Source organism: Paramacrobiotus metropolitanus, unplaced genomic scaffold (assembly GCF_019649055.1).
Source record: "Paramacrobiotus metropolitanus isolate TYO unplaced genomic scaffold, Prichtersi_v1.0 Parri_scaffold0000089, whole genome shotgun sequence".
Lineage (NCBI taxonomy): Eukaryota > Metazoa > Tardigrada > Eutardigrada > Parachela > Macrobiotidae > Paramacrobiotus > Paramacrobiotus metropolitanus.
Window position 1 is genome coordinate 284763 of NW_026570309.1, and position 20724 is coordinate 305486.

A 20724-nucleotide genomic window follows, 5' to 3' on the forward strand; every position below is an offset into this window, starting at 1 on the left:
ATTGTATTGCAAAGCAAAGATAATACTGTTACAAAAGCATAAAATTAATATAAACTATGATGGCAATAAATAATGCTAAACATATTACATTGTATATCACAGATACAGTAACTGCAACACATGCAGATTTGTTGCTTATTTACGCTGAATACGCAGACCCATGTGGCGTGACGTGTCGAAGCACATTAAATGGTTCAAGCCCACGTTTCTTTAAATTCCCGCTTACAGCGGTCGAAGAATTGTTGGATGGGCTTGTACATATTATAGTACTCGTAATAACTACCGACTGTCGGATTGTCATTTAATACTTAATACTAGTATTATTTCAATGGAACGGAAAACAAAATTAAAACATCTGGATACTGATAACAACGAAATGTGCGTACATCGCTGTACCGTTTTGTAAATCGCCCTCATTTTTATTTTTTTTACATGGCGAAATATCGGCCATTGCTAAATTGGCGCTCTCACTGAGGCTAATTAGCTACGCGCGATAGAATTTGTTTTTTTTATACTGATAGACGAAGCAATCGACGAGATTAGATATGATGCAGCAGCATTACGGATAATAATTCTCTGATCACAACTCGAACTTAAATAGCGATGTCTCTTCGCTTAGCCGGCAGTTTTACGGCTTTCTCCAACGCTTCGGCATCTTTTGCGGAAACGCGAACACTCTGAGAGGTCATCACCGTCTTAGTACGGGCATTTTTTCCCTGAGCTCTTGGCGGTTGCTTTAACACTCCCGTGACAATGATTTCGGGAAACCATTCCCGAAATTCTCGGTCAGGGCTGTAATTTGTTTGCCCTGCTGGCCTCACAGTAAATGGAGGGCTATTCGGGCGTTCGACCTGGTCAGGATGGAATACAACGGGGATTACTCCGCTACGCATGGTCTCCCCATAATGTTGCAATGCCGCTAGTTCTCATAGGCACGATGGAAATAGGCAGATGTACAATTTCCATCATGCCGTTGAGAAGATTGAGATGAACGTATGCTTTGCAACCGCTCTTCAGCGTCGTTGTGACTTGTGATGGACTTGTGGGTTATCTGCTCGTCCTTCCAGTGAGGACGATATTCGCCTCCCTTCTTGCAAATTAGTCGAGCGGAGCTGTATGGGAAAGTTGCATGGTGCGGATGTGTTTTCGATGTCCGTGCGTTTCCTCCTGGGTTTACGAAGACTTGATTAGTTAGCTTTCCCCAGTCTTGGACAGCTTTTACAGCTGCTTCGTAGGACCTAAATCGGCCTCCAGTTTTAAGCAGGGTCGAATCCATTTTAGAAGGGTAAATAGTACAAATTTGCAATTATAACCGTTACGAATACCGGTAGGTAGCAGACATAACTGTGCCGACTGTTACTGGAATACGAAATTATGCCGGCTAATACACAGTACCGGTATAGTACACGTCCTAGAAATTATTCGGACAATAACAGAATATTTTACTTTAGTTGTTATGGTGTTGGTTTATAAATACCTGCCGCATGGCTTCGGGGTCGTTTCCGGCCATGTTCGGCATAAATGCCCAAATGAAGTAAAGTTCCGAGCCCACATTCGGTTTTCCTCGTGTGGCGTGTAGGAGTAATTCGATTTTACAGTATATGCTCCACAGTTCACACGTCGATGGCGCTGCAGTCAGAGCATTTTGTTGTCGCAGTTTATGTACTCGCACAGTCCATCAATGTTTATTGTTTATTGTACGTACGGCAGGCAGGTAACCCATTGAAAGCTAGGATCGAATCTAGCGTGGGAATTTAAACCTGGCTAAATGACAGACAACATTATGAATTTAAAGCAAAAGCCATTAATACAAGAGAATTACTAAGAAAAGGAAGGCAGTCAGGCAATGGTAACATGCTTCAGTGCATTACGAAAAACAGCAAGCGAACTGCTACTAAGAATGTCGTTTCCGGCTTCGGTTAGCCGGTTTCTGATGTTGTTCAGTCTCCACGCCAACGTAGACTTCCCCGTCCTTGTGGCCGCGTCCGCTTCGATGAAGGTCCTGTTTCCGCTTCGAAGACTGTACGGTTTGGATTGTTGCTTTATGACGATCATTTCGGTGAGGTAGCGGGGCACTTGGAACTTCTCCGGGTGCAGAATTTTGTAAAGCCATGTTGCTTCCTGGCGTTTCCATCGTTCAGACAGTGGCGTAATCCCGTATTGTTTCATCAGGCTGGTGGCAGATACTTCGGCATACAGTAGTTAGCGATAGCTCGAATAGCTTTTCTTTGCGCAGCAGCCAGCGGCTCCAGCGTGGACACAGGCGCACCGCTCCACACAGTGGAGCAACGGTCCAGGTGAGACTGGACGAATGCGTGATAAAGTCGGGGCGGGGCGTTGGGGCAGCGGCAGTCCGCTCTTAACACTGTTTACGAGAGCGATTCCATGGTAAGCACTTTTTTGGACCTTTTTAATTTGGTCAGTCCATTTCAAATGCTCATCAGTTATCACTCCCAAGTGTTTGACTGACTTTTCGGTTCAGGCTTATGCCCGTTCAAATCAACTGACACGATACTCTTATCACGACTGTACGCAGAAGTGACCATTAGCAGTTTTGACTTCTTTTCGTTGACAAACGAACGGTAAGCCACTCGCATATTATTGGGAGCACTGCAGTTATTTTGTCTGCTGCTTCCGACTTCGTGTCTGCTATCGCGTAGCAGATCGTATCATCAACAAAACTTTCTAACTGCACATCTGGGCAATCAAATTCGATTTTCAGCAGTTCGTTTAAATAATTTATGAAAAGTAAAGGACCAATGACACTAGGAGTAGTCGATCAGCGAGACCGGATTACAAGTATTCACCGGCATAATGCATGCCGCTCATCGGTATCCCGTATCACCACCAGCTTTCAATATGCGCAAAACAGAATGGAGCAGCAGTGCGGGAAGTTTTCGTTTTATCGTTCGTTTTTTACGTTTAACCTTTTAGGTTTAATTTTATTGTAACTCGACACAGGAATGTTCATGGGCTTCGTGACACCACAGATATACTGTACTTCTTTGTACATATGACCATAGTCGTCACAGCAAAGCAGCAAAACAGTAACGACAAATAAAAATACCAGCGCAGTCTAAAAACAACAGAAATGGCGCACGAGACAATCGAAATCTAAATAGTGCGGTAAGTAACTGCCCTTAACTGTCATTATACTACGGTACATGCAATAATATCTAGCAAGCGGTGCAGTAATCGTACTGACAGTGCACTCGATTGCAGCCCAAATTACGTAAGTACTACCAACAAGTTGGACCCATTGACGTATAGGTCAACTGACCATTTTACATCCACTGAGAAACTGGACACATATTTCTTATAAACGGATTTAAATGGGACTCTTTCTCGTTTATCGTTACGGAGCTCCGGTTGACACCGTTTGTACATGGCGGACTAATTTGGCTGCTTCAGTGCCGCGATTGCTAGGCAACATGCTACTGCACCTGCAACATAGCAGTACCGGCGTCCTGGTCCCTTTGCCTTGATGGCTTGATGTAGTGCGCTTGTCGTGCTTACTTGATTGTTTTATTGCATTTGTTTTAACCAATCATAAGCGAATTGTATTAAGCAATGCAATTGCATCTTAAATAAATGGGAAGTTATGGTGCAAGCTATCGTGAACAAGTGTCAATGCGCTTAAAGTGTTAACAGTTCTATGTTCTTGACCTTAGTACAATATACAGTACCACTCCATTATATGCTAAACTTAATTGTCTGCACTATTGAAAATTGAGATAGAATTATCAGTTTACTTAAAGAAACATGTACGTATATAATGTATGCAACGGATTGCGTGGTCCAGAAAGATGGCGCACGGTGGATGTATACGGCACAAACGGACTACTGCAGCACGGTGCAGTCATTAACGTTGTCGAGTGCGGGCTTGTTGTGGACTTCTTTTGTCCCGGCAGGCGATCAGAGCTGGTGGAATTTGAGAAAGCATTCCGGTGTGAAGGCTTCTTTGTGAAGGGTCGCGGCAAAGCCATCACCGGGACAGATAACGTTGAAGTACTAGTACAAGTGTCAGCCGATCAGCCTTGGACATGGTACCCAGCCAATTTCCTGGATCATCACATCCCTTGGGCGGAATTTGCCTTGGTCGCCGTGAGCGCCGGCGGCAGTGTATCCAAGAAAATTGTTTCACTCCGGCACATCCGGGTTCGGTCGACGGAATACGAGTTACTAAATCGAAGAGTTGGTAAGCGGGACTTTATCACCGGTACATACCAATTGCCGGACAATGTGCCACAGCCGTTGGACCCGCGAACGTGGAGGAAGTGGAGGGAAGCGCTGGAATTGAATTTTCTGTGTAAAGTGTGTCCTGTCTGCTTCCGGCAGAATGAGTTGGTATACCTACAACCCGGCATCAACTCTTCGATACAGTCTGACTATTTGGTAAAAGCAGCAAATGTAATCTTAGTTACAGCCGCATGTACATCTAGCCTTATGGTATTCACCGGAGTACGGAGGCCTCCGTGCTTTATGAGAAGCATATCCAGACGTAAAAACTGATAAAAAGCACAAAATACCGGTTAGAACGAATAGCGCCGATATAGTCAGCCGGATAGAAGACTATTAAGTAAAACCTGTATATATGAAGGCAGGATCATAGTATGTACTATGTATGTACTTACTGAAAATCATAAGCCAGTGGCCTAATTTGTAAAGTACAGTATTTTTCGTCTCGACAGGCAGTCGTGATCGAATCTATTGTAAAGAAGAGCAACAGGACCAGGGAACTGCGTACCCAACCAGTCAGTTCCGTGGCTGATCCGGACGACATACGGTTTGAGCGTTTATACCATCACTGGGAGGTGATGATGGTGATTTTCCGGCAACTGACCACTTATAACCGAGCATACTACCGCCGCGTCTGTTCCGTGTGGGACGCCCTGTTGCAGTCAGACAGCACTTATAAGGCCGTCCATGTCTCGCTAACCGATCGTTCGGACTTCCATGCTGCTCTGTGTATCTTGAACGCACTGAATTCGCAAACCGAGTACGTAATAATTGCCAACGCCGCATATCATACAGAGATGTTGGAAGCATATTTACTGTGGATAGACGCTGTTCTCACGGTTGCGTCAGACTGTAAACCATGTAAAATAATCTTCTACGAATGCCGGTGGATATTTGACGATCCCGCAGACGACACTGAGAGTCTCAACCACGTTGTGCCGAGGTTGAACGGCACACGACCGACAGTCAAAAAGCTGATGTGGGTCAGTTGTGCGTATTCATGCCTCCTTTCTCCGACATCTAAGAGATCAAAGTATGCCACCTTGCCTATGGCTACCGGTTCCATTCGGATTCCGTCGCCTAGTTTATCTGAAAACTTATACTTTCTACTGGAGAAGGACCTTCCGTTGCCTTTGCCGAAACTGTCAAAGTGGGTCACCGATGTAGCCGATAGCGGTCAGGAAACTTATATCTATGATACCGATATCCAAACGGTAAAACTATCTCTTTCCGTTCTGGATATTGATTGTTAACTGGGCATCCTTCTGTAATTGGAAATTTATTACAGATTCTGCGAGACTGCTTACTTTCTGAGAAGAGGAACACGCTTGGTGATGACTGCTAGTCTGCCGATATCGCAACCAGTGGGATGTCAAAAGATCTGCATACTTTAGATGTGTCAACTGTGATGCGAGTAGCCGTGCATGTTACTGAATCCTACGCTACCAGGGACAAAAGGTCAGATTTGTGGAAAGCTGCAAGCACTTCCTGGACGCTTGTTCCGGAACTTCCTGAACATCCTTGTTCTCTTGGCGAAGCTGATGCTGCATCGAAGCCTTTTGGGAGTGCCGCACATGGACGTTTGGGTTGAGTTTGAAAACAGCAAGCTTGACCTCAACAACCAAAAAACAGCCATTTATAATTTTTTTCTGTTATTAATCTTATTACACTTATATAATGTCGCTCTGTTATTATCGTTAACTACAAATGCACGCTACGGTTTGCTTGAGTGTGAGCAGTTGCGAGCGCTATGGTTGCACAATGGAGAAAAATCATAAACGTATGTACTCTGTACAGATACTATGTAAAGTGTACAACAACAAATATTAATTATGGTTGTACGAGTACATCACACTAATATTACAAGTAGATTACGGGAATCGCGCCGGGTTAAAACGTTACGCTGCCAACAAAGCGGGTTTGCATGCTATAATTATTATTTATATTAACTTTTGTTGCGGATAGGTTGTTCAGTTTCGTTCGCTAAAGAACTGCATCCATACAGAAGATGAGAAACGATTTTTCATACATGTTACACAAAATAGCAAAGCAAGGCGAGTAAACTGGATGAATTTCGTGCAGTGCTTAATTTTTTCATTGACTGCTGAACCAGCCAATTTTTATCGCTGCGTTCTAATTACGCTGCATTAGGTTTGTTCCAGTTGATGAAATTACTGTAAAACAGCTGTGATATGTTCGAAGAAAATTCCGCCTGTCAATTCTAATCGTCCACTATTTGACGTTTATGTTCCTCACAATTGTCTGTGTACTTCAACAACAAATGTCGTTTAAGGTGTGATTCACCTGAAAACACACTGTATTGTCCATGCCGCCACAGACCCGGATATTTATTACTGTGAACTAAATAGCTGTCTTTGCGATATCAGTTGCCGGCTGCCATGCATATTCCCGGAAATAGCAATACGATTTTCAATGTAAATACACCAAGCATGATCGTAAGCGTTGCGCGTTGCACTTTGCTCCAAACCTGATTTTGTCGATATTCGTGTTGCGACTGGTTTATCTTTCCACTCAGTCCAGTGTGGTTAGTACTTAACAGTCACGGGCCATGTTATTATTTGCACACAAACATTCTTATAGATTGTCTGTAATTCGCGATGTTGGCTATTTTTCTTCTATTTTAAGTATTTTCGAATTTCTGTAAATGGCAGATTGTCCAGACGTCAATATTATTCCGCGTTCAGAATGGGGTGCACGAAATCCGGTGGCCGGATTAACAAATTTGACGCTTCCGGTTAAATATATGGTTTATACGCACACTTTTGGCGAACCATGCAATAATCCCACATCTTGTTCATCCATTGTTCGAGAAATACAGAATTTTCATATGAATTCGCCTAATAATTTTGCGGATATCGGATACAAGTGAGCAAGCATTTTGCTTCTAATACAATTGCAATATTTGGATAACTCCATCACTGGAAATACCAATACATCCCTTAACATTTTCAGGCGGCCTCGCAACAGTTATTTATTACTAGCAATAGGAGAAAGAAAGATTCATTTTACTGAAAGAAATAAGAAAAAATGTTTTAATCGGCTTGAGTAACATGGAAATCTTACGGAAACCATACGTAAATTTCAATTAAATGTGCTAGTCTTTCATGCATGATATCTGCGGCTAATCTAGATTCTACATTAATTTTTTATTTACAGTTTCCTGATTGGGGGAGATGGGTCGATTTTTGAGGGGCGTGGTTGGCATACGAAAGGTGCATATAATCCGGATTACAATAGCAAAGGATTCGGAACGGCCCTGATCGGTCGATTTCCCCCGGAAGGTGAAAGAACTATTTCAGAATACTGGAGTAAGAAAGCGCTTCATCTGATTATTTGGTTTGCAAACTTTGTACTTGGTATTAGGGAACTACTTCAGCGATCTCAGCTACGCCGCCGCGAAATCAGCAAATGGATTATATAAGTGCGCACTGAGCAAAGGCTACATAAGTCCGGCTAACGATTCCGCCGTTATTACGTCCCGGATAAATCCCGTTATTCGAGAGTACGTTTTAAATCCGGACGTGTTAATGCGTAAGTGCACCGTGAAGGAATTACAGGATCCGTTTACTGAGACAGTTTGTATCACTGCAGCCACGACGACAACAACAACATCAACGACTACAACAACGATTTTATTCAACACAACGAATACAATCGTTTCTCCAACAACTAGCACCACTCCTGGTACAAATTGTTTGCCTGCATTGCGCAGATTTTAAAAGCAAAACGCAATTAAGTATCATAGCGTAATGTAGCATTTTTATCAAGGTTTAATTATTTATAGTTCTCACCGATGGAGTTATTGCGGCCATTGCAACTGGGGTCGCGATACCACTTCTGTTGGCTGTGTTGTTCATTGTCTTAATCTGCAAACGCCGCAATAAGCTAAAGGTCAGCATATCAATGCGCTTCTTGTTCCCTTAGGGTAAAATAAATGTTGTTCGTTTATAACAGACAACGGAAGATTATCGAGCGGCTATTCAGAAACTCATTCCACAGACTACGATGGCGTATTATGAACGTCCCCGATGGTCGGTGGATTTAAGTAAGCACGAGCCCGGTTCTTTGCACTGTGCAGTACCCCATTATACAGCCACAGCTGCAAATTATTAACAGGTGCTTTTCACAGGAGACGTGTGCCTAGGAACAGGACAGTATGGACAGGTCTTTAAAGGTTCTCTAATGGACAGGAAACCGTCGAAAACCCTGGGTCCAACGCTGTCGGGATGCCGTCCAGTTGCGGTAAAGATGCTGCGTGAGTCCTGCTGTGATTATCAGGGAACAGCGGGGTTTTTGGCGGAAATGAGCATCCTGATGAAGGTCGGCCGGCATGTGAACATTGTTAACTTGGAAGGTGTGGTTTTACGAGGTAAATAAGCAAACTGTTGCAATAAAATGTTTGAGGTGCTTTCAAAGATGATTCACAGAGACGATAAGACTTTATCGTGCTTTATATGACTATAGTTATAATATTATCATTTTAGGGAAGCTGATGATGGTGATGGAACACTGCGAGTTAGGATCTTTGGACGCGTATCTTCGGAAGTTAAAGGAGGACACTTTCGCACCACCCCTTGATGTAAATAACTTGGTCCGCTTAGCCAATAGTTATGTCGCCTTTGGTGTCGGGGACAAGCCACAAGCTACGGTTGCGACTGGATCAGGTCCAGATGTATCAGAACTGACAAACATCGCCTATCAAGTCAGCCGAGGAATGGAATTTCTGTCGTCAAAGCATGTCATCCACCGTGACCTGGCAGCGAGAAATGTCTTACTGACCGCGGATAAAACAGCAAAAATTGCCGACTTTGGGATGGCAAGGGAGCAACCGGAATATATTTTGGAAAGGGAAAAGGTACACAGGCAAAGCAGAGCGGAACTCGAATAGTTTTCTCAGCTTGCAGCGCGATTCGCTGTTTTAACAATGGAGACATACTGCAAAACGAAATATCGAATACCTTTTATTTTTTAGGTTCCTTTACCAGTATGTTGGATGGCACCAGAATCCATTATTCCCGGTCGCGGAATTTTTCACATCCCCAGCGATGTGTGGTCGTTCGGTGTGGTTCTCTGGGAAATATTCTCCCTAGGAGAGACACCATACGCGATGGAGTTCCCCAACGGAATTTTATACGCGCAACTATGTACGTTTCTGCAAGAAGGCAACAGGTTACAAACGCCTGACCTTTGTCCAGAACCAGTGTAAGTGTAATATTGCTCAGTGCTACCCCAATTATTAATGGACGAAGAATCAGAATGAGGTGTCGTTTCAGTGCGTTATTGATGGTGAAGTGCTGGGACTTCCAATCCGACAGCAGACCGGATTTTTTCGAGCTGCGTAAAGGACTGGAGGCCCTGTTACCGGTTGCTGACAGAGCGCGCTATGTGCTTTTCGATGAGGAAAATGAAAAGCTCAACAGCTGCTTAAAGTGTCCGGCGGAAGATTCAGGCTGTGCATCCGAAACCGCGTCGTCTTATATATCGTATGCTTGAGAATCTGATAAAGATTTTTATTACAACTTTGTTCACATTGAACTTTACGCGTTTGTTAATTAAGATATACTTGCAAGCAAACTTCTCATATTGCGCATGCCGCAATGAATTGAACGTGGGGATTTAATTCAGCGTTAAATGGATTTCTTTAAGCATTCAGGGATCCGAATCTGCTTACTGCAGATACAGTACGCAGAAATTCGACGACAACGAAATCTGCAGAATTACGGATATGTCGCACTTCATACGCCCATTAAAATTGTAACGTGTTTGTGTATTGCGCAAGCAATCACGAAAACATTAATTAGACGATTCGGCCAGCCGATAGTGCATTTGTTTATGGCGGACCTGCGTGCTAATTACAAAGGCTCAAAGTAAGATATCGGAAATATTGTCTTGCGTATAAAGCCGACCAGCGTCATACGGTTTATCGACATGTATGTCTCGACTGGCTTGAACGTTATGAACAGAAACGTAAGCGGCAAATGTTTACTAATATGGAAGTGATGTTATGATATTTTTGTTACCTAATGCAATCAGCGATAGCTGATGTATGTCAATTAGACATTTTTCGCAACTGCTCCACTTAACCATAGCACTACACTTAACCATACGCTATGGTTAAGTGCGAGCGTATGGTAAATGCGGATACCATACAAATTCGTTGTATGGTAGCTGACTTCCAAAGGCTCCTCTTAGTTCCCATACACTTTAACTTCGTTAGAGCTAAGCTTTTCTAGCACAGAAAACATCGGAGAACTTGAATTTTGATGTTCTAAAGGATGCCATACCGTGTAGCACGAGAAAAAAAAATAAATACGAAGATCTCTAGAAAACATCTGCGCTGGTTTTAAGGTATCCTGTACACTGTCACTCCGATGGCGGTGTCTAGCTACACGATAAGGTATGGTTAAGGTATGGTTATGGTGTCTTTTGCGAAAAGCCTCTAATAATAGCGTGTACAATTTTAAAGTATTGTGCAACAACAAACTGTTTATTCCAGGTACAAATGTGTTAGACGCAAAGCGAATACCGTTAGTTATCGCGAATGTTACAATTTCATGAACAAATCATGCATCAAGGAAAATTTTCCGGCAGTTAGTTCCAGGAAGTGCTCATTCAGACGCATAGTTATCGGTGACCCCATTGATAGTATGGCGGTAAAAACAGCCTGTTGACTCCATTAAATATGGGTTGATTGTGTCGGCGGTATTGCCAGACTCATAACAGTTAGGTTAAGCAAAATCATTGTAGGCAATAAAGATAACGCGTTGATGATCTAATTTAAACCGACCATAAATCCCGATAGTTACCTGCTCGTGTTACCGGCTTATGCAGCCGTTTTATGCAATAAGATCATAAGAGCGGCTTAATCAATAACCAGCATTGCTCTTTTCTCTCGTAATATGCACAAAGTATTGTCTCGGGGAAATGGCTTTGCTAACAAGCACACCCACAATTTTTGAAAATGTGAAGCATAGTTAGCAATTTTTACATCAAAGATTTCACTTCTTTACCAGCATAATGTAAAACAAGTTCTTTATCGGTATAATTATTATCACTGTTGAACATCATTTAAGTAAAATCTGTGCGACTTGAGTAACGAACAATGTCAGAATGGCGGAATGTCCAGGAGTTGCCATTATTCCGCATTCTGAATGGAGTAAACGAAATATCACGGGAAGCCACACCGCTCTTAATTTACCCGTCCCATACATGGTGTTTAGGCATACCGAAACATCGCCGTGTGTCACTCTAGCTTCTTGCAGAAGCACCGTGGTTGCCATGCAAAAGTCGCATGTGGACGGAAACCAATGGGTGGACATTGGATACAAGTAAGCAATGCGCATTTACGGATGAGTATATTAAATGTCACAAATGTTTTTTTTTGACGTGCCCTTTCCCGGGCCTTTACAGCACTATAATCAGTAACCACAGTATATTGCAGTTTTGTGATTGGTGGAGATGGATCCATCTTCGAGGGTCGAGGGTGGCATAATAAAGGATCGGTGGCGAAACAGTACAACAGTATCGGGATTGGGATAGGGCTTATCGGTAGGCTCAAGACCAACGGTGGGTGAATTCTTGTTATTCCTTAATGATTATTTAGACACAGGCACGCCATTGCATGGGTCGGCGCATTAGTAAAAATCCTCCTTATGGTTGTGGTAGAAGTACTTTATCACCCTCAAAAGTTACGTTACAATTTCATGTCCCAACCACAATCCCCATTCTTGCTTTACTCTAGTTAACGACCAATCAACGACTTTATACAGCCATAGTCTTTAACATGTACTTTTCACAAGATATGTAAAGTAAAACCTTATTTGTTTCTATAAAAAAGGCGGAATAACAATTACAATGTTCTATTGATATTCTTATGGCATGGTATAGGAACTCAGCCAGTGCTTATTTTCAGGAAGCGAAAATCATGGATTTCTGTACGCTGCTGCCAAAGCGGCCAATGGTCTCTTTTACTGTGCGCGGGGGAAAGCTTATATTAATCAGACAGCGGATGGTGCTGTTGTTGCCTATGACATTAACCCGCTGATCAAAGATTTTATCTTGGATCCGGATGCAATGTTAAGTTAGTATAACCATTTCTGGTTTCTGCTCTCTCATAACTATTCTTAGTACACGGGTGCGTTAACGGCACACTGGAGATTTTCACGGCAAACACAGATTTGGAAAGTACTGCATTTAGAAACTTGTATGTACGAGCATTTGGAGGCTTTTGCAGCGACAACGTTTCCTCCACCGTCGCCAACGCTGCCTCCAGATCAGTCGATAACCACTCTGCCCACAACAACGTCGGCTTCGACAAGCCAATCATCTTCGGTTTCTCCTGGCTCCCGAGGGTCCACCACCTCCGCTTTCACAACAACCGAAGCATCGGGTGCGCCTTACGCAATTTAACGAAGCAAAAAGAGCAATCACTTTCGCTGATGCAACTTGAAGAGAGATCGTTAACATAACGCTATACAGTTAGATTACTTACTGTACTCTATTCCAACTAATGCGACACTTCGCAAATGTGTATAAGCACTTTCAAACTGGCATGATTAAACGAGATTCGTGATACATTAATATCATCTTCAAAAATTAGCGGTGAATATTCACGGCTTAAAATACCGTACAATTATTTTGCTACGAAAACAAATGCGCATTGTTTTGATTGTACGGTTACAGCAATACCGGGAGAAATAGTTGCCGGAATCGCTGCAGGATTTGGAGGCCTAATTTTATTGTTTGCGGTTCTTGGGATTCTGTTTTACAAGCGGCGCCTTCGGCTAAAGGTCTTGTTATTGGTTACCGGTAATTGGCTGTAAACGGAATAGAACAGGAATCTACTTCTTACGCAGACGAATGACTACCGACCGGCCATTCGAAAGCTGATCCCCGAGAATGTGATAGCTTACTACGAACTTCCACGGTGGTCTGTTGAACTGCGTACGTACAGTTTCAGTAGTAATCTAGATTGTTTTCCGTTGTGCTGTACTCGTATGTGCACAGCCAAAAGGGTTAGTTTTGTCGATTTTGTCTCTTTACAGGAGACGTTTGCCTTGGAGAAGGGCAGTATGGGAAAGTTTACAAGGGGATGTTGCTCGATAACAAATCACGCAACGTACAACGGCGCCGGTCATCTGAAAGTCGTTCCGTAGCGGTTAAGATGTTGCATAAACTGCGTCACGATGACCACAGGCACGCTGGTTTCATTGCCGAAATGGGCATTTTAATGAAAGTGGGTCGTCATGTGAACATTGTTAATCTGGAGGGTCTTGTTCTCAAAGGTAAGTGACGGCGTTCTGTGCATACTCCTATACTACTGTATGTATGTACATAAAACTTTCGAAAATAATGGAAAAAAACTTTTGTCAGGAAAATTGCTCATGGTAATGGAGCACTGTGAGCTCGGATCACTCGAACGTTATCTCCAAAGACTAAAAGTGGAAGCGGCTGATGTTCCCATAGGTAAGTGATCTGTGCTCGACAATCACGCCGAATCGTGCGAGATTTAATACAGAGAGTTAACGGCAGTGCTGATATAGCGGAGCTAACCAATATGGCGCATCAAGTCAGCCGCGGAATGGAGTTTCTAGCGTCCAAGAATGTCATTCATCGAGATCTAGCGGCTAGAAACATCCTACTGAATGCTTCGAAAACCGTGAAAATTGCCGATTTCGGAATGGCGAGAGAACAGCCTGCGTATATATTGGAAAGGGAAAAGGTCAGCCTGCAACAAATCAGTAAGCAGATTATCGGTTTGTTCCTACTAGTTTCTCTCTTACAGGTTCCACTGCCGGTTTGCTGGATGGCACCTGAATCCATTATTCCCGGGAGGGGAATATTCACCACGTTGAGCGATGTGTGGTCGTTTGGTGTTGTACTCTGGGAGATATTTACCCTGGGTGGTGTGCCCTATGCCAGCGAGTTTCCCAATGGGATATTCTACACACAGTTTTGCCTCTTCTTGCAAGAGGGTCAACGATTAAGCACACCGGAATTATGTCCAGAATCATTGTAAGAACGTACCAGAAGTATATTACCGGGAGATTCACAAACATTTCCTGCCTATCTATTTGACAGTGCGATACTAATGATGAATTGCTGGCACTTCCACGCGGAGGATCGACCCAATTTTTCCAGCTTGAGGCAAAGCATAGAAGCACTATTGCCGGCGATAGAAAGGGCACAGTACATTGCTTTTGATACGGAAAACGAGGCACTGAATAACTGCCTCAACAATCCAGCAGATTGTTCTAGCTCGTCCACTTCTTCATCGAGCACTTCGTCATCTAGTCAAACCATCGCGAAGATGTAACGCGATTTCCTCATTGCTGAAATTCTGTTTCATGAAACACCTTAGAATTCTTTTGTTTGTTTCTCGTTTTTCTCGGTTGTGGGATCAGTTTGTGTATCATGACTGCCGTTGGCCCGCAAATAATAAAATTAAATAACTTATTCGGCACTAGTCGCACTACTGTCAAATCGTAGTTACAAGTTTTATAAGCTGATACTGTTGCTCGTGCTCCTCATTATTCGTAATCACCAAAAAAGCACATTGTCCATGTGGTTAGTCAAGGATGATGTCAGCGACGAAACTCTTGCACTGCTCATCCCCATCACCAGGAGCGCATCCTTGTCCCAGCTGCATGTCTTCCAGAAGAATAAGATAATCAATGGGGTGAGCATGCAGTGAATCCAGTAAGGCCTTTATCGCGTCCTTTTGCGGCACGATTTTATCCGCGGTGTAGGAAACAGTGTATTTGACCAGACGACCTCCGTTAATCGTCTTGTCTTCTGTCAGCTTGGTTTTAACATTCTGTACTTTCGTCGGGCTCAGTAGTTTATCTGCAAATACATAGTGCACAAAAATGATTCCCTTAACACACTGGTTCCCTGTTCCTTCTGCTCCTCTATAAGGAAGCCAGGAATTTAATGTTGCAGTTCACTGAACATAACATAACATAAGGAAGATTTTGGCAGTATTGTATCGTTTTACCTAATGCCGATTTCCATCGTGTTCCCAGCGCGTTGAGGACCTCAGTGTTCGTGTGATTGGCCATGGACAAAACCTTATGATTAATAACATCTTGCTTGGCTGCTGTAAATAAAAAATCGAAGTAGATAGCTTTTTGATTAATATTATGTATAATTTTGTGCAAAACTGACGCATTCAATCAACATGCACCTTCGCTCGGTGTTCCTGTAGCAGCTATGATTGCAATAATCACAATATACCCCAACATTCTGGTGGTCCAGGACAAGAGATACGAAGGAGAAAAAGGCAGAATGATTTTCTTTAAAAGATAAAAGTTAGGGTTTGGTGAAAAGGTCGGTATCACGGGTACGTATGCACTACGCAGTTATCATAATAGTAAATTATTACAAGAATAGGGGTGCGCAACTTTGTAAGGCAAAGCTGAATTAATGGACAAACTTGAACATTACAGCCGGCAGCAAAACTTTCAAGATTTTCCACTTCAGCTTTTTCAATGTCCGGGGTAGGCTGGCAGTAGTTATGTAACTTACTGTGTTCTGTTATGCTGATCAGCGTGGTACGTATAGTTTTGGACGTATTGCATACGCTTATTTGCACTATTTTTTGGTAGGAGAGTGAAAAAAACATCTGCACAATCTACCTCAACACAATCGCCATTAGCCTTCCTCCCTTTCCCTCGTATCGGCTACAGCTAAGGGTGTAGAATACAGTATTATGGAACACTACTAGTACTTGTACTCTGTAAGTACGAGTAGCCGGGATTTGGTTTGGGTTCGTATAAATATATCGAGTAACTTGGAATGTGTGCACGGCTAGCCGTTCCATTACTTGCACGACATGTTTCTAATTTCATGGATATTACCAGCAATGGTTTCCGGCAGGTTAGTTGAAGAGGATGGCCGTTCAGACAGAGAATTATCGGTGACCCCGTAGATAATATTATTGCGTTGAGTACACTTCATGTTGATCGAACCGGAATATTTATCACAGGTAATGCTGATAACATGCGGATGATCTAGTTGTGGCCTAACAGAAATCCGGAAATTACCATTCTCGTTTGACTTAAAGCATTTTCATATTGTTAACCAAAGCATCTCAATTTGCGAGAAATTGCAGTACATATAACTAATATTTTTGACATTCAACCGTGCCAAAATTTTTGTCAGTATGCGCATTTGAGCACATTTGTAATTAAATTTAAGAAAATGCAGTTTACTGACCGGCAAGCAAAATGACTGATTGTCCAGGAGTGACTATTATTCCGCGGTCTGAATGGAACGCGCGGAATGCCACGTCCGATCTCACCCGTCTGGATCTTCCGGTTCCGTATATGGTGTTCAGAAATAGCTACACATCATCATGTTTCACTCTGGCGTCCTGTAAAACCACTGTTGCTGAGATTCAGAATACGCACATGGAAAACAATTTTTTCGACATACCATACAAGTATGTTTACTCTCACAGAAAACTTCCACAGACCAAATTTTTTTACTGTACTCTGTACATGCGAATTTATCCCTTAGCGGCATGGGTTACGTTAAACATCCCTAGTTGACCGTTAATTAAGCGCCTCGGTTTACAGGCGATATTACGTACATCTAGCTTTGGACTTTGGAAAACTTTGGAAAACACAGAGCAGAAAGATCTGGTTGCGGTCAAATGTCATTGTGCAGCGTTCGAACAGAAAAAATCGCATATGTGAATACGAGTACAGATACAGTACTATCTGTAACTGCAGAATTTACTGCAGTACTTACTGCAGAATTTTTGTTTCACATACAGAGTAGTGAGCAAAAATAGTTCTCTTACCCCTAAGTAATTATGCGATAAGGTTAATGCTCACCGTCAAATGACTTTGAGCCAATAAAATTCTCGATCAGACTAGAACAGCGCCGCCGCGAGAGTACTGTACCGCAAAAACGCCACCAGTCTTCCAAATACCGACGGTGTTTAATCAGAACCCGTTTTAGCCAGCTGCAAAGAAATCAAAGGCAGAGAGATGTGTTTTTGTTTAGGAAGTGAAGATCATGAGTTTATGTACGTTGCTGCCCGGGCGGCCAATGGCTTACTTCACTGTGCAATGGAGAAAACCTACATTAACCAGTCAGCAGATGAAGCTGTTATTGCCTTTGACATCAACCCCCTGATCAAAGATTTCATATTGAATCCGGGTTTGCTGGGTTAGTGTGATGCTATCATTTTATTGTTTGTTCTTAATTAGCGTAAATTACCGGAGGTTTGAAGTACTGATAATTATGCTTACTGCGCCCGTAACTGCGGTTAAAACTTAAAAGTCTGTAGCATTCCCTGATCATCCGTGTATAAGACACAACCATTCCTCGAACCTCGAACTTGGTAAGAAATTCTTATACCCGTACCTACGACTGATACTGTAGAACTCACGATTGACGATCGGATTTGACAAGAATAGACGAGAGAAAGAATAGGTAGACGAGTTTGGCATGACGTAAACGGCTACTGCAGTAGGGCGTTCGAAGTACCGCAAACCGCAGGGTAATGCTGCTAGGAAACGGCTGAATGTACCATGAATTTTGCAACAACAGCATTTACCGCAACGTTCCCTACAGCTTCATTATCCGCAGGTCAACCGACATTCTTGCTATTTCCGACAACCACAATGTATCGGTCTCCTTCGACGTCTTCTAATTCAAACAGCAGTTACAACACTGCCACCAATGATTCTTCACCAATCATAATGGAACCGTCAGGTACGAGTACCGAAAACATATGGTCATACGAGTCTCATACCGTAATATTATATGATTTGCAGTAATTAGGGGTGAGGTGGTGGCTGGGATTGCTGCTGGATTTGGTGGTTTAATTTTATTGGTTGTCCTAGTGGCGATTGTGTGCCTCAAGCGGCGCAACCAGCAAAAGGTCAGCTAATTGCATGTGCTGCGATAATCGCAAGAACGAAATGCAGAATATTTTCTTGATAAGCAGAAACAAGATTATCGACCGGCTATTCGCAAAATGGTTCCCGAAAATCTGATTGGCTACTATGAAATTCCCCGGTGGTCTGTTGGATTGCGTACGTGCCGTTTTCCCAGCCGTGTAAAGCGTTCTCCGATGTATGCTGTAGAAAGTTATTACATGCATGATTCTTGCAAATCAATAGGCGACGTTTGCCTGGGAACGGGGCAGTATGGAACGGTGTACAAAGGAGTCTTGCTGGACAACAAATCACGCAAAGCGCAGCTGAGCCGATTATCCGAGAGCCGTTCGGTCGCGGTTAAGATGATGCGTGAACAGCATCCCGATGGGCACATGCATTCTGGCTTCCTTCAGGAAATTGGCATTCTGATGAGAGTGGGCCGACATGTGAATATCGTCAACTTAGAGGGTCTTGTTCTCAAAGGTCAATGGAAGTTTGAATCAAACTAATAGTCTATCAATGTTTGCTTTATTATTTTCACTAGCTCATCATAATTACATTTTCAGGAAAGCTCCTCATGATAATGGAATACTGCGACCTGGGATCTCTCGAAAGTTATCTCCGAAAGATAAGAGCGGAAGGGTGCGATATTCAGAGCATTGACATTACTGAGTTAATCAGCATTGCATACCAAATAAGCCGCGGAATGGAATTTCTCTCTTCGAAAAATGTCATTCACCGCGATCTGGCGGCTAGAAATATCCTTCTGAATGCTTCGAAAACTGTCAAAATTGCCGATTTCGGAATGGCGAGAGAGCAACCTGAATACATCTTGGAAAGGGAAAAGGTTAGCTGGTACAAACAGCACTACGTGCGCTTTACGAAGACAGTTAACCGCTTAAGGTATTGAGTTTTAGTTTTAGTTTAATCGCTCGAGTTATGAATAGGTTCCGCTCCCGGTTTGTTGGATGGCACCCGAGTCTATCATTCCCGGCCGTGGTATCTTTACTACGCTCAGTGATGTGTGGTCATTTGGTGTTGTTCTGTGGGAGATATTCTCTCTGGGCGGTGCTCCGTATGCAAGCGAGTTTCCCACTGGGATCTGGTATTCACAGTTCTGTCTTTTCCTTCAAGAAGGTCAACGATTACATACGCCGGAATTGTGCCCAGAGTCAATGTACGAGCATACTACCTGTGGTTGGGCTTTTCCTAAACATTTTACGTGCATTTTTTGACAGTGCGACACTAATGACTGCTTGCTGGCATTTCCACGCTGAGGATCGGCCGCATTTTTCCAGTCTAAGGCAAAGTATAGAAACACTGTTATCGATGGCGGAGCGGACGCGGTTCATTGGTCCCGATACGGAGAATGAGACACTTAATGACTGCCTCAACATCCCAATTAATTGTTCCAGTCCATCTGGAATTGTTCCAGTTCCAGCTCATTCTTCGCCCGGATCTGACACTTCTAGTCAAATTGTTGTAATGATTTAGCGAGACATAAAAACGCAGCATGTGCATGATGCCTATATTTTCAAGCGCTCGAATATGGCGGCTGTTCATAAGTGAAGCGTAAAACTTCTCCTAACTAACGACATACTATTGCAAGTGCTTCAATCCTAGGGTAGCCCAGTACGAGTATGAAAGCAGCTTCGTGCACACGAACACGTGCAAACCTCGTTCGCGGACCATGTTTTCTTTTTTGTGCATTTTGACAATCCAGAGTTTTTTTTGAATGAAAATCAGGAGATGAACGAGTACAGAAGTATATTATATGGAGAACACAAAATGAGGTCACTGCTCTGTTTTTTTTTTAAAATTTAATTATAATTTACCGGCATACGAAATGTTTGCTACATTTCGCAACAATATCAAGATGTCGTCCTTCGATAGGCCTTTATTTGCCAGCTGATCCATAATAAGGACGTAAGTTATCATCCCGCCGATTAGCTACAAAAAACAGAAAGTAAAATTATTTCTCCATTAAACACTTTTGAAACTTTGGAAACCGTTTTTTTGGCAAAACGAATAACGCATCAGTATCCAACTTACGGTTGCCACGAACTGGCGGTTTACGGTGAAGAATCCACCAACAGTGAACGCCACGCTAACGGAGCTGACCCTTCTGATTAAAAACCTAAGTATGGAATCATCGTTTGATGCAGCCGATGGTGCATCGGCTGCGATATTTCGCATGGACTCTTTGATATTTTCAGCCTGAAATGACAAAAAAGGGAAATGCCATAATTCTGCCTGTACGTGCGCTGGAAAAGGGCAAAAAATGATCATGCAGTGCAACACCCACTTAACAAAGCAGCGTGCACAATGTTGGTTCCCGTAGAGTTTGTACGCTGTCAACTACTCTGTACATATTTTTTGAAGACATAATTCGATTTCTTTTCAAGAGCAGAGAATTAGCACGTCGGATGTTTAACTGCATAAAAACTCTCCGCCCCCTTTTCACAGCATATACACGTGCCCGACTGCCCGTACGTAACTTTTTACGTAATTACAGTATTTCATTTACCTGCTCTAGCATGTACACGGGTGTCCATGTGCCGAAAACAGCACA

The 20724-nt window shown here is 43.0% G+C and overlaps 4 protein-coding genes across 6 annotated transcripts; 3 read left to right on the forward strand and 1 right to left on the reverse strand.

The window, feature by feature from the left end:
• Positions 1 to 3614: 3614 nt before the first annotated feature.
• Positions 3615 to 6022, forward strand: LOC129596437 (uncharacterized). Its single transcript, XM_055493714.1, has 3 exons — positions 3615 to 4395; positions 4692 to 5453; positions 5528 to 6022. Exons 1-3 carry the CDS (start codon positions 3763 to 3765, stop codon positions 5582 to 5584), a joined length of 1452 nt encoding a protein of 483 aa, XP_055349689.1. The 5' UTR covers positions 3615 to 3762; the 3' UTR covers positions 5585 to 6022.
• Positions 6023 to 6714: 692 nt separating this feature from the next.
• On the forward strand, positions 6715 to 14720 carry LOC129596353 (uncharacterized). 2 transcript variants are annotated; one of them, XM_055493595.1, is made up of 21 exons: positions 6715 to 7125; positions 7417 to 7568; positions 7624 to 7791; positions 7852 to 7944; positions 8045 to 8151; positions 8215 to 8305; positions 8390 to 8629; positions 8745 to 9115; positions 9233 to 9462; positions 9534 to 9743; positions 11523 to 11588; positions 11702 to 11826; positions 12173 to 12340; positions 12494 to 12649; positions 12943 to 13049; positions 13116 to 13203; positions 13305 to 13544; positions 13633 to 13725; positions 13803 to 13981; positions 14045 to 14274; positions 14341 to 14720. In XM_055493595.1, exons 1-21 carry the CDS (start codon positions 6905 to 6907, stop codon positions 14573 to 14575), a joined length of 3570 nt encoding a protein of 1189 aa, XP_055349570.1. In that variant the 5' UTR covers positions 6715 to 6904; the 3' UTR covers positions 14576 to 14720. The 2 variants fall into 2 exon arrangements, with proteins under 2 accessions (XP_055349570.1, XP_055349571.1); XM_055493596.1 differs by having other exon boundaries at positions 6718 to 7125; positions 7417 to 7541.
• LOC129596357 (uncharacterized) lies at positions 14619 to 15650 on the reverse strand. 2 transcript variants are annotated; one of them, XM_055493603.1, is made up of 3 exons: positions 15446 to 15650; positions 15257 to 15355; positions 14619 to 15105 (listed from the first exon to the last, which is right to left on the reverse strand). In XM_055493603.1, the coding sequence occupies exons 1-3, from the start codon at positions 15501 to 15503 to the stop codon at positions 14828 to 14830; spliced, it is 435 nt and encodes a 144-aa protein (XP_055349578.1). In that variant the 5' UTR covers positions 15504 to 15650; the 3' UTR covers positions 14619 to 14827. The 2 variants fall into 2 exon arrangements, with proteins under 2 accessions (XP_055349578.1, XP_055349577.1); XM_055493602.1 differs by having other exon boundaries at positions 14624 to 15105; positions 15257 to 15358; positions 15446 to 15649.
• A 210-nt stretch (positions 15651 to 15860) lies between these two features.
• LOC129596356 (fibroblast growth factor receptor-like) lies at positions 15861 to 19784 on the forward strand. Its single transcript, XM_055493600.1, has 10 exons — positions 15861 to 16137; positions 16504 to 16702; positions 17272 to 17436; positions 17860 to 17985; positions 18117 to 18154; positions 18221 to 18308; positions 18396 to 18635; positions 18719 to 18999; positions 19100 to 19329; positions 19391 to 19784. The coding sequence occupies exons 2-10, from the start codon at positions 16543 to 16545 to the stop codon at positions 19644 to 19646; spliced, it is 1584 nt and encodes a 527-aa protein (XP_055349575.1). The 5' UTR covers positions 15861 to 16137; positions 16504 to 16542; the 3' UTR covers positions 19647 to 19784.
• Positions 19785 to 20724: the final 940 nt, after the last annotated feature.